A 17,556-nucleotide genomic window follows, 5' to 3' on the forward strand; every position below is an offset into this window, starting at 1 on the left:
TGCAGTGGTCTGATACTCCTTCCATTTCAAAATGATCGCTTGCACAGTGCTCCTTGGGATGTTTAAAGCTTGGGAAATCTTTTTGTATCCAAATCCGGCTTTAAACTTCTCCACAACAGTATTACGGACCTGCCTGGTGTGTTCCTTGGTCTTCATGATGCTCTCTGTGCTTTCAACAGAACCCTGAGACTATCACAGAGCAGGTGCATTTATACAGAGACTTGATTACACACAGGTGGATTCTATTTATCACCATCAGTCATTTAGGACAACATTGGATCATTCAGAGATCCTCGCTGAACTTCTGGAGTGAGTTTGCTGCACTGAAAGTAAAGGGGCCGAATAATTTTGCATGCACCACTTTTCAGTTTTTTATTTGCTAAAAAAGTTTAAAATATCCAATAGATTTCATTCCACTTCACAATTGTGTCCCACTTGTTGGTGATTCTTCACAAAAAATAAAATTTTTATATCTTTATGTTTGAAGCCTGAAATGTGGCAAAAGGTTGAAAAGTTCAAGGGGGCCGAATACTTTCGCAAGGCACTGTAAGTAAAGAATTAGGAGAAATAAGAAAAAACGAAAAGGGACAGTCTGAAGGGGTATAGTAATAAGGGGCCTGGGTGAGAAATCTGCTGGGGATGGACATGGGTCCTCTTTAACCAGATAGAGTAACATAACTGACTCATGAAGCATTCAAATGGTCAATGTCCCTAGATATACAGTATAATGTTCAACCCACTGGGGGTCCAGGCCCATTCATATTGCTTGTTCCTTGTTCTGTATTAAAACAAGTGTCCTTGTATTCTTCCAATTGCTGATTTGTGGCCCCATGTATCGTCATTGTTGATTTGTTACCCACCTTTGTTTTGCATCTGCTGTCGCAATGTCCAGTATGCTGCCCACGTATTGGGAAATTTTCATGGTGCCATCTTTGTAAATATTGTGGTAGCTCAATACTGTTGCCACTATTCCCACATATTCGTGTAGCACCCTCTAGCGCAGGGGTCTCAAACTGGCGGCCCTCCAGCTGTTACAAAACTACAAGTCCTATGAGGAATTGGAAGGCTGACAGTTACAAGCATGACTCCCACAGGCAGAGGCATGATGGGACTTGTAGTTATGCAACAGCTGGAGGGCCGTTAGTTTGAGACCCCTGCTCTAGTGTGTGCCATAAGTAGTGTAGATGTTAGAATAGGTAAAAGCACAGTTTAACTAAGGGTTAAGCCTGAGCTATGAAATCTGGGTCAGGGTTACTCAAGTTCAGGGTTGGATGACTCATCTAGGCAGCCCTCTCTGGCACTCCCCCTTAGTCTGGAAGTTTGTAGAAACTTTTAGAATTAGAGGGTGGGAGTTAGGAGGGGCTGTCATGCATATTTATGAGGCCTCAGCCAATCAGCAGTAGAGATTACCTCATAAATAGACATGGTCCATGCCAGCAGGGGCAGTCAGGTGGAAGATGGAGATGCAGTGCTAAGGAGGCTGTCAGTGGTCCTCAGGGGTGCCCCCTAGTCTGGATGGGTGGCCTTCTTTGGGCCAGGGCTCAGGTGCTGGTGGATCCTTCTAGAACACACAGGAGGAAGCCCTTCCTGGAGGCACGGGAGCAAGAGAGGACAGAAGGGACTACAAAGGGTGTAGACTGCCACACGTAGTCAGTCTGCCTTGAAGACAACAATGTGCTTAAGTCTTCAGCCTTTCCCTAGAGGTCTCACCAGAGTCAGCCAGGTAGGCTGGTGAGAGTCAGTCTGGAGGACTGGTGTGGAGAGATAGCCTGGAGGGCTGGCAGGGCCTGAAGAGGTGGTGCTGGAACTAGTGACCACAGGGAGGAAGTGATATGAAAGTACAAGCTGTGTCACTCTACTGTTCTACACTCATAGGGGCTGCGAGTCCCTGCCTGCAATGGGCTGCTGCTACATTTGACTGAAGCCTGTCAGATCATCACAAAGTGATATACAGTGCCTTGAAAAAGTATTCATACCCCTTGACAATTTCCACATGTCATGTTACAACCAAAAACATAAAATGTATTTGATTGGGATTTTATGTGATAGACCAATTCAAAAAGTGGCACATAATTGTGAAGTGGAAGAAAAATGACAAATGGTTTTCAAGATTTTACACAAATAAATATGTGAAAAGTGTGGTGTACATTTGTATTCAGCCCCCATTACTCTGATACCCCTATTTAAAATCTAGTGGAACCAGTTGCCTTTAGAAGTCACCTAATTAGTAAATAGAGTCCACCTGTGTGTAATTTCATCTCAGTATAAATACAGCTGTTCCGTGAAGCCCTCAGAGGTTTGTTAGTGAACATTAGTGAACAAACACAATCATGAAGGCCAAGGAACACACCAGACAGGTCAGGGATAAAGTTGTGAAGAAGTTTAAAACAGGGTTAGGTTATGAAAAAAAATACCCCAAGCTTTGAACATCTCACGGAGCACTGTTCAATTCAACATCTAAAAAAATGGTGTATGGCACAACTGCAAACCTACCAAGACATGGCCGTCCAGCTAAACTGACAGGCCGGGCAAGGAGAGCATTCATCAGAGAAGCAGCCAATAGGCCCATGGTAACTCTGGAGGAGATCCACAGCTCAGTTGGGAGAATCTGTCCACAGGACAAGTATTAGTTGTGCACTCCAATCTGATCTTTATGGAAGAGTGACAAGAAAGCCATTGTTGAAAAAAAGCCATAAGAAGTCCCATTTGCAGTTTGTGAGAAGACGTGGGGGACACAAAACACATGTGGAAGAAGGTGCTCTGGTCAAGTGAGACCAACATTTTACTTTTTGGCCTAAAAGCAAAACGCTATGTGTGGTGGAAAACGAACACGGCACATCACCCTGAACACACCATCCCCACCGTGAAACATGGTGGTGGCAGCATCATGTTGGGGGGGATGCTTTTCTTCAGCAGGGACAGGGAAGCTGGTCAGAGTTGATGGGAAGATGGATGGAGCCAAATACAGGACAATCTTAGAAGAAAACCTGTTAGAGTCTGCAAAAGACTTGAGACTGGGGGGGAGGTTCACCTTCCAGCAAGACAATGACTCTAAACATACAGCCAGAGCTACAATGGAATGGTTTCGATTAAAGCATAATCATGTGTTACAATGACCCCAGCCACAGTCCAGACCTAAATCCAACTGAAAATCGGTGGCAAGACTTGAAAATTGCTGTTCACAGACGCTCTCCATCCAATCTGACAGAGGGACACCCCAATGTGGACCAAGAGACCGGAGTCTCTAATGAATATAAGAAGCTGACCGGTGATTCACCTCATGAGACTTAACCTTTTGATAGGACGTTCCCCTTTATAAACTTATTTTCAGTTACACAGTTCTACTGACTGAGCAGTTGCTTTATTGAGATTCTCATTTGGCGTAAAACATTTCCCGCACTCTCAACATGAAATAGGGCGATCCCGAGTGTGAACTTTCTGGTGTCCAACCAGACTTCCTTTCCTAGAGAAACATTTCCCACACTCTGAACATGGAAAAGATTTTTCACCTGTATGAGTACGCTGGTGTCTAAGGAGTATACTTTTCTGAGTAAAACCTTTCCCGCACTCTGAACAGGAAAAAGGACGCTCCCCTGTGTGAATGATCTGGTGTCTAATAAGGTCTCTTTTCTCGGTAAAACCTTTTCCGCACTCTAAACAAGGAAAGGGACGCTCGCCTGTGTGACTTTTCTGGTGCCTAATAAGGTGTCTTTTCTGACTGAAACATTTCCCGCACGCTGAACATGAAAAAGGGCAATCCTGACTGTGAATTTTCTGGTGTGCTGCCAGATTTCCTTTCCTAGAGAAACATTTCCCACACTCTGAACATGAAAAAGAATTTTCACCCGTGTGAATACTCTGGTGTGTAAGGAGCACACTTTTCTGAGTAAAACTTTTCCCGCACTCCGAACAGACAAAAGGACGCTCACCAGTGTGAATTCTCTGGTGCACAATAAGTTGTCCTTTCACAGAAAAACATTTCCCGCACTCTGAACATGAAAAAGGGTGCTCCCCCGTGTGAGTTCTCTGGTGTCTAATAAGGCTTACTTTTTCAGGAAAACATTTCCCGCACTCTACACAGGAAAACGGACGCTCACCGGTGTGACTTCTCTGGTGTATAATAAGGTCTCTTTTCTCAGCAAAACATTTCCTGCACTGTGGGCATGAATAAGGGCGCTCACCCGTGTGAATTCTCTGGTGTCTAATGAGGTGTCCTTTCTCAGTAAAACATTTTCCACACTCGGAACAAGTAAACGGACGCTCACCCGTGTGACTTCTCTGGTGTACAGTGAGGTCTCTTTTCTCAATGAAACATTTCCCACACTCCAAGCATGAATAAGGACGCTCACCCGTGTGAATTCTCTTGTGTCTTAGAAGGACTGCGTGCTGAACAAAACCCTTCCCACACTCTGAACATAAAAAGGGACGCTCAATTGAGTCACTTTTCTCATGTCTAACAACTGCTGTGTTCCCGCGCACCAAACTTGACAGTGGAACTTCTCTTGTGTGATCTTCATAATGTAAAGATTCCTTGGAATTAGATGGATCCATTGTTCTTTCTGCACTGTGAGATCTCAGATGGACATCTGGAGTAACAGTATGTGATTGGGCCAAAGATTCCTCAAATTTAGAGGGATCCATTGATTTCTCCAAATGGCAAGTTCTGTAATGTAGGTTTTGAGTAATGGGATTCACTCCTGGAGGATATTGAGTGATGTCATTATGTTCTCTAGATAAGTCTGTAATTAATGGAGGTCTGTCCATGGTATCCCAGATGTGGCTTCCATCTGTTGGAGAGAAATTTGTAAATAAATAAGTATTCTTCTGCCATTTAGTTCACCTTCCATATGGTGTACAGTATCTCCTCCTCGTTTGTTGGGAACATGACGTTATATTGAGGAATGGAGATGGACCTTTCATATGGTGTACAGTATCTCCTCCTCATTTGTTGGGAACATGACGTTATATTGAGGAATGGAGATGGACCTTTCATATGGTGTACAGTATCTCCTCCTCATTTGTTGGGAACATGACAATATATTGGAGGAATGGAGATGGACCTTTCATATGATGTACAGTATCTCCACCTCATTTGTTGGGAACATGACGTTATATTGAGGAATGGAGATGGACCTTTCATATGGTGTACAGTATCTCCTCCTCATTTGTTGGGAACATGACAATATATTGGAGGAATGGAGATGGACCTTTCATATGATGTACAGCATCTCCTCCTCATTTGTTGGGAACATGACGTTATATTGAGGAATGGAGATGGACCTTTCATATGGTGTACAGTATCTCCTCCTCGTTTGTTGGGAACATGACGTTATATTGAGGAATGGAGATGGACCTTTCATATGGTGTACAGCATCTCCTCCTCATTTGTTGGGAACATGACGTTATATTGAGGAATGGAGATGGACCTTTCATATGGTGTACAGTATCTCCTCCTCATTTGTTGGGAACATGACGTTATATTGAGGAATGGAGATGGACCTTTCATATGGTGTACAGTATCTCCTCCTCATTTGTTGAGAACATGACGTTATATTGAGGAATGGAGATGGACCTTTCATATGGTGTACAGTATCTCCTCCTCATTTGTTGGGAACATGACGTTATATTGAGGAATGGAGATGGACCTTTCATATGGTGTACAGCATCTCCTCCTCATTTGTTGGGAACATGACGTTATATTGAGGAATGGAGATGGACCTTTTATATGGTGTACAGTATCTCCTCCTCATTTGTTGGGAACATGACGTTATATTGAGGAATGGAGATGGACCTTTCATATGGTGTACAGTATCTCCTCCTCATTTGTTGGGAACATGACGTTATATTGAGGAATGGAGATGGACCTTTCATATGGTGTACAGTATCTCCTCCTCATTTGTTGGGAACATGACGTTATATTGAGGAATGGAGATGGACCTTTTCATATGGTGTACAGTATCTCCTCCTATTTGTTGGTGGTGATGTTGATACAACAATAATTTTTTCTTCCTGTTAGCAGTTAAGATTTCCTAATCTTGTCCTTACTGAAGGATGTCAAGTTCTCGATCTTAAGAGATCAAGGAAAGAACAACTGACGTGTAACTAGAGGAAGAAGTTTTAAAGCGGAGGTCCACCCTAAAATGGACCTTCCGCTCATCGGAATCCTCCCCCCCTCCGGCGCCACAATTGGCACCTTTCAGGGGGGAGGGGGGTGCAGTTACCTGGATAATCCAGATAACTGCACCCACTTCCGGGATAGCTCTCTGCGGAAAGGGGCGTAGATTACGCCCCTTTCCGCAAGTGCCCGCCCCCTTCTGCAAGTGCCCCGCTGCCTGCTGGGAAACACACAGATCCCAGAGGCAGCGGGGACCGTCCTTATTGCGCAGCGCTACTCGCACATGCGCAGTAGGGAACCGGGAAATGAAGCCGAAAGGCTCCATTTCCTGATTCCCATACCCAAGATGGCGGCGGCAGCACCCGAGTACCGATCTAGAGATCGGCTTCGGGTGCTGACATCGCGGGTGCGCTGGACAGGTAAGTGTCACTATTTTAAAAGTCAGCAGCTGCAGTATTTGTAGCTGCTGGCTTTTAAAAAAAAAAAAAAACACGGAGTCCCGGCGGACTCCCGCTTTAACCTCCAAATAAGAAAAGTTTCTTTGCTGCAAAAGCTTTGGGCATGAGAAATAGTTTACAGGACTCAAAATATATAATACAAAAATGTTTTGTGCGTGTGTTAAAAATATTAATGATTCATAACATTTGTAAGAAAAAAAACATAGTGGAATATTGATCATTGGAATTATGTCTTCTGGTATTAGGAAGAAATTCTTTAGTCCTTGTTGGAGCAAATTGGGTCGAGCTTCATCAGAGTTTCTGGTTCAAATGCAGGCTTAGGATTTTTTTTTTCTGGTAGGCTGAACGTGATGGACATTTGTCTTTTGTTAAAACGTGATTTTTTTATTTATTTTTGGCAAGAACATATGGAATTTTTTTAATACATACTTTATACTCCTAGAAGTAAAATAAAAATAGGAACTGTGTCTATTTATCATCTACATCTGTTTATTACTTACTTGTGTCCATATGTAGAGAAGATTCCTCCTGTTTACTTTTCATAATCATCTTCCCCTCCTCCATAGACTGCTGATCTCCACTCACCAACCTCTCTTCTTCTTCTTCTTCCTCTTTAATCTCAACTTTCATGTCTTTCAGTTCTTCACCCTAAACCACAAAGTCGATAAGATACAAGAAGAGATTACGTAGGAGAATGTCCTCTCATATCTTATAATGGATTTCTAGGTGTACTTGCTTAGTTTCATCTACCTGATGATGGTGGGGGATGGTGTGATCTTCCTGTGTGGAATCCCGGGAATACAGAGGACGGGGACATCTCTCTGGTGGGTTCCCATTACTGGATCCATCTGTAGGAAACACACACACTGACTGAATACATTGTTTCTATGTGTTTATCAGATGATGGGGGATCTAGGTGGAGCCTCCGTACTGCTCTCTCCTTTACAATAAAGTCTCCTCTTACCCGGTGATGTGAGGGGCGGCTGATTCTCCATCATGACGTCCTTGTAGAGATCCTTGTGTCCTTCTAAATACTCCCACTCCTCCATGGAGAAATAGACAGCGACATCCTGACACCTTATAGGAACCTGACACACACAATGATACAGTCACCATCCAGACACATCCCTTGTCTGTTACTGGATAATGTCCCAGAATTCCCGGCACCGCTCACCTCTCCTGTCAGCAGATCAATGATCTTGTTGGTGACTTCCAGAATCTTCTTGGCTCTGGTTACCTCTGTTGTCAGGCAGTGAGGTGGAGGCACTGTGATGGGTGATGTCCTGTGAAGACGGCTGCTGGGTGTTAATGGATCACCAGATGTTTTCTTCACTACTTTATAATCCTATGTAAAGAGAAAAAGTTACAACTATCACTACACATTTCCCAGAATCTTCCTGACCTGTCCCCATCAAATCTGTATTTTAACTTCAGAAAAAAAAATCTAATGTCATGTGACCTCCCAGAATCCTCCTCACCTCTCCAGTCAGCAGGTAAATGATTTCCAGGGTGAGATCTAACATCCTATCAGTCACGTGCCTTTCTATTTCGTCCATCTTCATTGATGTGGTCAGGTGATCTATACAGGACTCTCCTCTCTGTAGACGGATAATAAACAGAGAAATATCTGCATTGTACTGGGGTGAAAAATGTCCTCACAGAGTTCCTCCATAGTTCTGGCATCTAGGACTGCTTCTTCTTACAGGTCTTGGTAACATATTTTATCTAAACCCAAAAACAAATTGTAACGTACAGTATTTCAGCTTACAAATCCTGCGTTCATTTTCTTTTTTCCTTCATTTTCACATGGAGATCCTATCAGTAACACACCTTCTGTCCCAGGGAGACATCTCTCCCTCACTGTACACAGAATAATAACAAGCAGCCAAGTCTACAGACACTTCCCCTTCTCCCTAACATAGAAGAGAGGCTCTGCAGTCCAGTTGAATAAATTGTTTCACACAATGATCACCTTTTCACTCTCCTCTCCACTATCCCTTCCCCACTTTTTATTTATTTTCAGTGTGTGTTTTGTCACGTTTTGTTTTGTCACTTTGCAGGTTTGCTGTGATGAGTAGGGTCACAGGTCCCAGGGCCTGTCCTGAAAGTCTGGGGAGGGGGTGGACATGGCCTTTTGGCTTAGTTTGCCCTCTTCCTTAGGGTTGGGGTCTCCTAGTATTTGGGTGGGTCTGTTTCGGCAGACCTTCCAAAGAACGGGGTCTGACTGGTTTCGGCCAGGAAGACCAAGTTTTAAGTGTCCTTGTCCCTGTCAGGAGCCTAACGCCTCGGGGGATTCAGGACAAGGCCCTCTGATTTCAGAGGGCTTGTGTACCCGTCTGCACTTTTTTGTGTCACTCTTTATGTGTGTGCACATTTTTTATGCACCGAGTGAAGTTTTTGAGTGTGTTTTGCATGCCACAGGCTTTCAATAAAAATAAATAAATAATGGTTCTAGATTTAGGATGTATCCGGTCTACAAACCAGAGGCTCTGGACGGAAAGTTGGATAAATGGCTCTATATTTAGGATGTATCCGCTCTATAAACCAGAGGCTCTGGATGGACAGTTGGATAAATGGTTCTATATTTAGGAAGTTTCTGGTCAATAAACCAGAGGCTCTGGATGGACAGTTGGATAAATGGTTCTATATTTAGGATGTATCTTGTCTATAAACCAGAGGTTCTGGACGGAAAGTTGGATAAATGGCTCTATATTTATAATGTATGCGCTCTACAAACCAGAGGCTCTGGATGGACAGTTGGATAAATGGCTCTATATTTATAATGTATCCACTCTACAAACCAGAGGCTCTGGATGGACAGTTGGATAAATGGCTCTATATTTAGGATGTATCTAGTCTATAAACCAGAGGCTCTGGATGGACAGTTGGATAAATGGTTCTATATTTAGGATGTATCCGCTCCATAAACCAGAGGCTCTGGATGGACAGTTGGATAAATAGTTCTATATTTAGGATGTATCTAGTCTATAAACCAGAGGCTCTGGATGGACAGTTGGATAAATGGTTCTATATTTAGGATGTATCCGCTCTATAAACCAGAGGCTCTGGATGGACAGTTGGATAAATGGTTCTATATTTAGGATGTATCCGCTCTATAAACCAGAGGCTCTGGATGGACAGTTGGATAAATGGTTCCATATTTAGGATGTATCCGCTCTATAAACCAGAAGCTCTGGATGGACAGTTGGATAAATGGTTCCATATTTAGGATGTAGCCGGTCTATAAACCAGAGGCTCCGGATGGACAGTTGGATAAATGGCTCTATATTTAGGATGTATCCGCTCTATAAACCAGAGGCTCTGGATGGACAGTTGGATAAATGGTTCTATATTTAGGATGGACATTTGGCCAAAAGAACCCCAAGCAACAGCTTACATCTCGTAGAGAGGAGACTGTCTTGGTAGCTGGAGGTCTAAAAGAAGATCACTTTGAATCTATTGATACTCCAGGTGATTGACAATGGTGATACAATGAAATTCGAAGCCCAACAGCCTCCGGTTTTCATAATGCCCACAAAAAATTTGGATAAATGGCTCTATATTTAAAATGTGTCTGCACTAAAAAAACAATGGCTGAATGTATTTGAATACATATTGTAACCCTCTATATTATTATATGTGTGTATCATCATCGATTGGAGATAAAAGACATCACAGTGACTATGGAGGAAGAGGACGGACATGACGGGGGGGGTTACTGGGTGTAAATATAAAATAATATCTTATTACCTCCTCTGCTGCCAGTTCCAGCAATGTCTCCTCTCTACTTCCTCCCGACTCACCTCTCACCCGGAACTTCCTGTTTATACTTCTACATCACTTCCTGTCTGTGTGGTCAGCTCATTGTCAGTAAAATCACCGTCTTTTGTAGAATATAGAAATTGCAGTTAGCATTATTTTTCACTATTTTGTTTCCTACTAGTGCATTCTGTAACTTTACTGCGTATTTTATTTCTCAGTTGAAAAATATATATATTTTTTTTTTATATATTACCTTAACCACCTCAGTACAGTGCAGTTACACCCCCTTCCTGACCAGACCAATTTTCAGCTTTCAGCGCTCTCACACTTTGAATGACAATTACTCAGTCATCCAACACAGTATCCATATGAAACTTGCGTCCTTTTTTCCACACAAATAGAGCTTTCTTTTAGTGGTATTTAATCACTAGTGGGTTTTTTATTTTTTGTGCTATAAATAAAATAAAACGTAAATTTTGTGAAAAAAATGCCTTTTTCTTCGTTTCTGTCATAAATTTTTGCTAATTAGTAATTTTTCTTCATAAATTTTGGCCAAAATTTATACTGCTACATATCTTTGGTAAAAATAACCCACATTAGTGTATATTATTTGGTCTTTGTGAAAGTTATAGAGTCTACAAACTATGGTGCCAATCACTGAAAATTCATCACTTCTGATCAGGCCTTCAGTACATCAGGTGTATCTCATTTCTTGAGACTCTAACTAGTCAGGAAAGTACAAATACCCCCCAAATGACCCCTTTTTACAAAGTAGACATCCTAAGGTATTAAGTAAGTAGCATGGTGAGTTTTTTTAAGTTGTCATTTTTTCCCACAATTCTTTGCAAAATGAAGATTTTTTATTTTTTTTTATTTTTTTTTACTAAATTGTCATATTATCAGGTTATTTCTCACACACAGCATATGTATACAACAAATTACCCCCCAAAATACATTCTGCTATTCTTCCCGAGTACGGCGATACCACATGTGTGAGACTTTTACACAGCCTGGCCACATACAGAGCACCAACATCGATGTAGTACCTTCAGACGTTCTACGAGCAAAAATGACGCATCTCATTTCTCAACCACCTATTACACTTTTGAAGTCCCTGGAGTACCAGGACAATGGAATTTCCCATAAAATCACCCCATTTTGGAAAGCAGACACCCCAACGTATAATCTGTGAGGCATAATGAGTCTTTTGAATGGTTAATTTTTTTCCAGAAGTTTTTGGAATATGTGGAAAAAAATTAAAACGCATTTTTTTTTACACAAAATTGTCAATTTATAAGATATTTCTAACACATAGCATGTATATAGCAAAAATTACACCCCAAAATACATTCTGCTACTCTTCCCGAGTACGGCGATACCACGTGTGTGAGACTTTTACACAGCCTGGCCACACACAGAGCACTAACATTGATGTAGTACCTTCAGACGTTCTATGAGCAAAAATTACGCATCTCATTTCTCAACCACCTATTACACTTTTGAAGGCCCTGGAGTACCAGGACAATGGAATTTCCCATAAAATGACCCCATTTTGGAAAGCAGACACCCCAACGTATAATCTGTGAGGCATAATGAGTCTTTTGAACGGTTCATTTTTTTCCAGAAGTTTTTGGAATATGTGGAAAAAAATTAAAACGCATTTTTTTTTTACACAAAATTGTCAATTTATAAGATATTTCTAACACATAGAATGTATATAGCAAAAATTACATCCCAAAATACATTCTGCTACTCCTCCCGAGTATGGCGATACCACATGTGTAGGACTTTTACACAGCCTGGCCACATAGATGGGCCAAACATTGAAGTAGTACGTTCAGGCGTTCTAGGAGCATAAATGACACATCTTATTTCATTCCTACCCATCACACTTTTGAAGGTCCTGGACCACCAGGACAGTGAAATTACCCACAAAATGACCCCATTTTGGAAAGTAAACACCCCAACGTATATTCTATGAGACATGGGCTGCAAATAGGTACTCGGGTACTCCGATGGGCTGGAGATAGGTACTCGGGTACTCAGGTGGACTGTGACAGGTACTCGGGTACTCAGATGGACTGGAACAGGTACTCGGGTACTCTGATTGCCTGGTGACAGGTACTCGGGTACTCTGATGGCCTGGTGACAGGTACTCAAGTACTCTGATGGCCTGGTGACAGGTACTCGGGTACTCTGATGGCCTGGTGACAGGTACTCGGGTACTCTGATGGCCTGGTGACAGGTACTCGGGTACTCTGATGGCCTGGTGACAGGTACTCGGGTACTCTGATGGCCTGGTGACAGGTACTCGGGTACTCTGATGGCCTGGTGACAAGTACTCAGGTACTCTGATGGCCTGGTGACAGGTACTCTGATGGTTTGGTGACTGGTATTTGGGTACTCTGAAGGGCGGTGACAGGTACTCAGATGAACTGTGACAGGTACTCGGGTACTCAGATGGGCTGTGACAGGTACTCGGTACTCTAATGGACTGTGACAGGTACTCGGTACTCTAATGGACTGTGACAGGTACTCGGTACTCTAATGGACTGTGACAGGTACTCGGTACTCTAATGGACTGTGACAGGTACTCGGGTACCCTGATGGGCCGTGACAGGTACTCGGGTACCCTGATGGGCCGTGACAGGTACTCGGGTACCCTGATGGGCCGTGACAGGTACTCGGGTACCCTGATGGGCCGTGACAGGTACTCGGGTACTCTGATGTGCCGAGACAGGTACTCGGGTACTCTGATGTGCCGAGACAGGTACTCGGGTACTCTGATGGGCCGGGACAGGTACTCGGGTACTCTGATGGGCCGGGACAGGTACTCGGGTACTCTGATGGGCCGGGACAGGTACTCGGGTACTCAGATGAACTGTGACAGGTACTCGGGTACTCTGATGGGCCGGGACAGGTACTCGGGTACTCTGATGGGCCGGGACAGGTACTCGGGTACTCAGATGAACTGTGACAGGTACTCGGGTACTCTGATGGGCCGGGACAGGTACTCGGGTACTCAGATGGGCTGGGACAGGTACTCGGGTACTCAGATGGGCTGGGACAGGTACTCGGGTACTCTGATGGGCTGGGACAGGTACTCGGGTACTCTGATGGGCTGGGACAGGTACTCGGGTACTCTGATGGGCTGGGACAGGTACTCGGGTACTCTGATGGGCTGGGACAGGTACTCTGATGGGCTGGGACAGGTACTCGGGTATTCTGATGGGCTGGGACAGGTACTCGGGTACTCTGATGGGCTGGGACAGGTACTCGGGTATTCTGATGGGCTGGGACAGGTACTCGGGTACTCTGATGGGCTGGGACAGGTACTCGGGTACTCTGATGGGCTGGGACAGGTACTCGGGTATTCTGATGGGCTGGGACAGGTACTCGGGTATTCTGATGGGCTGGGACAGGTACTCGGGTACTCTGATGGGCTGGGACAGGTACTCGGGTACTCTGATGGGCTGGGACAGGTACTCAAATACTCTGATGGACTGTGACAGGTACTCTGATGGACTGTGATTGACAGGTACTATGAGGGGTGGTGACAGGTCCTCTTTATTGGGGGGGGGGGGGGCAATCAGTATGTTTGGTGTACACTGTATGCGGTAACGAGATGTTACCGCAATCTCCTCCTCACACACGATCGGTGTGTGAGGAGGAGAACCCGGTAACATCCCGTTACCGCGGTTTGTTTACATTTTAGTGATCGGCTGTGAAAGGATCACAGCCGATCACGTGGGTAAACAGCCAGCCAATGGCTGTTTACCAGTGTCGGTGACGAGCAGTGTTCCCGGGGAACACGCCGCCACCGACGTGCACGCGCAGCGCGCTCGCGATCGCGCGCATGCGCCGTGCACGTAGGGGGTGTGACCATCTGTGATCGGCCGTGACTTCATCACGGCCGATCACGTGGTAAACAGCCATAACGAATGGCTGTTCACCCCCTTCGGTGGCGAGCGGTGTCTCCGTGACACGCCGCCACCGAAGAAACAGGGATGCGCGCGCACGATCGCGCGCATCCCTGTTTAAACGGGAGGCCGTCATATGACGGCCTCCCGCCACGATAGCTGCGCCGCCTGGCCGTCATTTGACGGCCGGCGGTCAGCAACCAGTTAATATTATTAGTAAAATTCTAAATTAGAGTGACTGTACAAGGAGGGGGTGTTATATATATGTAATATTCTTGAAAAAGACATTTAAATAAAAAAATAATAATGTAAGTATTATATGTAGAGATTCTACCAGTTATTTCCTGTAAGTGTTGCATAGAGCTCAGCCCTGATCAGCAGCTCTCAGCACACAATGATTCTTATATTCCTGGTACTCACAAAACAAGCTCATTGATTCCGTCCTCCTGATGTTTTCCAAATAGACACTTCTACTGCGGGAGGATTCTATTACCAATAATGAATGTGGTAGGAAAGAACTTACGGCTCCTCTCAGATCCCAGTGCTTCTGGTGAAAACCTGCAATGTAGCACAAACTTTATCCCCAAACATCAGTGTCTATAGTTCCTCCCTTCTCTCATTACATTTGCTATCCACCCTACATTCTCCGACAGCTCTCCTCCACCATCCACACTACATTCTCCGACAGCTCTCCTCCCACCATCCACACTACATTCTCCGACAGCTCTCCTCCACCATCCACACTACATTCTCCGACAGCTCTCCTCCACCATCCACACTACATTCTCCGACAGCTCTCCTCCACCATCCACACTACATTCTCCGACAGCTCTCCTCCACCATCCACACTACATTCTCCGACAGCTCTCCTCCACCATCCACACTACATTCTCCGACAGCTCTCCTCCACCATCCACACTACATTCTCCGACAGCTCTCCTCCACCATCCACACTATATTCTCCGACAGCTCTCCTCCCATCATCCACACTACATTCTCCGACAGCTCTCCTCCACCATCCACACTACATTCTCCGACAGCTCTCCTCCACCATCCACACTACATTCTCCGACAGCTCTCCTCCACCATCCACACTACATTCTCCGACAGCTCTCCTCCACCATCCACACTATATTCTCCGACAGCTCTCCTCCCATCATCCACACTACATTCTCCGACAGATCTCCTCCACCATCCACACTACATTCTCCGACAGCTCTCCTCCACCATCCACACTACATTCTCCGACAGCTCTCCTCCCATCATCCACACTACATTCTCCGACAGCTCTCCTCCCACCATCCACACTACATTCTCCAACAGCTCTCCTCCACCATCCACACTACATTCTCCTACAGATCTCCTCCCACCATCCACACTACATTCTCCGACAGATCTCCTCCACCATCCACACTACATTCTCCGACATCTCTCCTCCACCATCCACACTACATTCTCCGACAGATCTCCTCCCACCATCCACACTACATTCTCCGACAGATCTCCTCCACCATCCACACTACATTCTCCGACAGCTCTCCTCCCACCATCCACACTACATTCTCCAACAGATCTCCTCCCACCATCCACACTACATTCTCCGACAGATCTCCTCCCACCATCCACACTACATTCTCCGACAGCTCTCCCCCCACCATCCACACTACATTCTCCGACAGATCTCCTCCACCATCCACACTACATTCTCCAACAGCTCTCCTCCCACCATCCACACTACATTCTCCGACAGCTCTCCTCCACCATCCACACTACATTCTCCTACAGGTCTCCTCCACCATCCACACTACATTCTCCTACAGGTCTCCTCCACCATCCACACTACATTCTCCGACAGATCTCCACCATCCACACTACATTCTCCGACAGCTCTCCTCCACCATCCACACTACATTCTCCTACAGCTCTCCTCCACCATCCACACTACATTATCTGATTCCTTTGCTGCTGCCTTGTCACCCATTTCACTTTCAAGTGTCTATGGCATTGTGAGCTCTAGGATGTTATGGGCCTCTCTTTCTGCATATTACTTCTCTGTCTAATATGTTGTCTCTGAACTCCATCATCGCTTTCCTCTTGTATCTATGCTTCAGAGAATCTCCCAAGCAGACCTCCTGACTATATGGCATTTAGGGTCGGTTCACACTAGGATGACTTGTCAGGCAACTTAGCCGCCTGACAAGTAGCATCTCGTTTTGTACAATGGAACCGTTCTAATCAGAGTGACACAAGTCGCTCCGACTTAGAAAAAGGTCCCTGTACGACTTTGGGGGCGACTTGCATTGACTTCTATACAGAAGTCGTTTTGCAAGTCGCCGCAGCGGTCGCATCCAGGTCGCCTGAGGCAGTCGCGCTGTAAGTGGTGCTGCCTCAGTGTGAACCAGACCTTATAGTAGCTCCATGTAGATCTATAAGCTGATGTTTGGAAGTAGAACTTCTAGGCTCTCTTTCTCACCAATACGAATGGATGACACTCTATGAATTCAGCACAATCCAATCATCAATCAATAATTTAAGTTATTTGTAAAAAAAAAAAAAAAAAAATAGGAGACCCGAACATTGCAATGCATAGGGTTTTATTGTTTATAATACAAAATCAGAATGAGTAACGTACAATAAAAAAGATTGTGAATCAAAAACTGATCTTGTAAAATCAGTAAAATTACATTTTAAGTATTACATTTATTGCCAACTAGGCATTGGCTGGACCCACCTTTTCAGTAAAGTATAAAAAGAGGAATGGCGTGCAATATCGAAAAGCTACCTATACATGGCATCATTGGTGAAAGACAAGTCCCGATTGGATACTGTTAGTTATTGCATTGTTACTGTAATCTATTCTGTATGCAGAAGAATACAAACATAAAAGATCAGCCTCCAAGTATTGTTACTTCATATTCTTGCCCATGTATTGCCATGTACTGATTGTATATTGCCCATATGTTGGTACAGCTGTCGCTGTATTGTCAGAATGACCTCTTCTGCATCCCCATTTATTGCAAGCTTTGGCAATCTACTACCACAGTTTAGTTCTATGGTGCCGCCTGCACATTAGTGGACCAAATCAACCCGGTTTGTTTAAATACGAGGGGACTTCAAAAAGTTTCTGCAATTTTTTTTTTATATAATAGAGTTAAAAAAAGTGTGGAAACTTTTAGAAGAACCCTGGTATAACTATTCAACCACACCTCGATAGGCTCCTGTATTTCTGTCAACCCTCCAATCCAGCGCAACCTATATACACTGTATTGCCAAAAGTATTGGGATGCCTGCCTTTACTCGC

The 17,556-nt window shown here is 44.5% G+C and overlaps 2 protein-coding genes across 2 annotated transcripts in view; both read right to left on the bottom strand.

Annotated features, from left to right (window-relative positions):
- Window positions 1-259: 259 nt before the first annotated feature.
- The window catches only part of LOC143956406 (uncharacterized), a 37,829-nt gene continuing 20,532 nt past the window's right edge, over window positions 260-17,556 (bottom strand). Inside the window, 2 exon segments of the mRNA XM_077466619.1 lie at window positions 260-3,497; window positions 3,499-4,362. Of these exon segments, the coding sequence (XP_077322745.1) occupies window positions 3,342-3,497; window positions 3,499-4,362 (1,020 nt within the window). The 3' untranslated portion in view covers window positions 260-3,341.
- On the bottom strand, window positions 7,429-10,294 carry LOC143956371 (gastrula zinc finger protein XlCGF66.1-like). Its single transcript, XM_077466590.1, has 3 exons — window positions 8,052-10,294; window positions 7,748-7,918; window positions 7,429-7,661 (listed from the first exon to the last, which is right to left on the bottom strand). Exons 1-3 carry the CDS (start codon window positions 8,133-8,135, stop codon window positions 7,470-7,472), a joined length of 447 nt encoding a protein of 148 aa, XP_077322716.1. The 5' UTR covers window positions 8,136-10,294; the 3' UTR covers window positions 7,429-7,469.

Source organism: Lithobates pipiens, unplaced genomic scaffold, assembly GCF_037356315.1.
Source record: "Lithobates pipiens isolate NorthernLeopardFrog02 unplaced genomic scaffold, aLitPip1_a1.2 Scaffold_35, whole genome shotgun sequence".
Lineage (NCBI taxonomy): Eukaryota > Metazoa > Chordata > Amphibia > Anura > Ranidae > Lithobates > Lithobates pipiens.

Coding starts and splice junctions, on each gene's coding strand:
- LOC143956371 (XM_077466590.1), bottom strand. CDS start 8,135: ATGAAGATGGACGAAATAGAAAGGCACGTGACTGATAGGATGTTAGAT. Junction 7,919..8,051: donor TTTACCTGCTGACTGGAGAG/GTGAGGAGGATT, acceptor CTCTTTACATAG/GATTATAAAGTAGTGAAGAA. Junction 7,662..7,747: donor TTGATCTGCTGACAGGAGAG/GTGAGCGGTGCC, acceptor TGTGTGTGTCAG/GTTCCTATAAGGTGTCAGGA.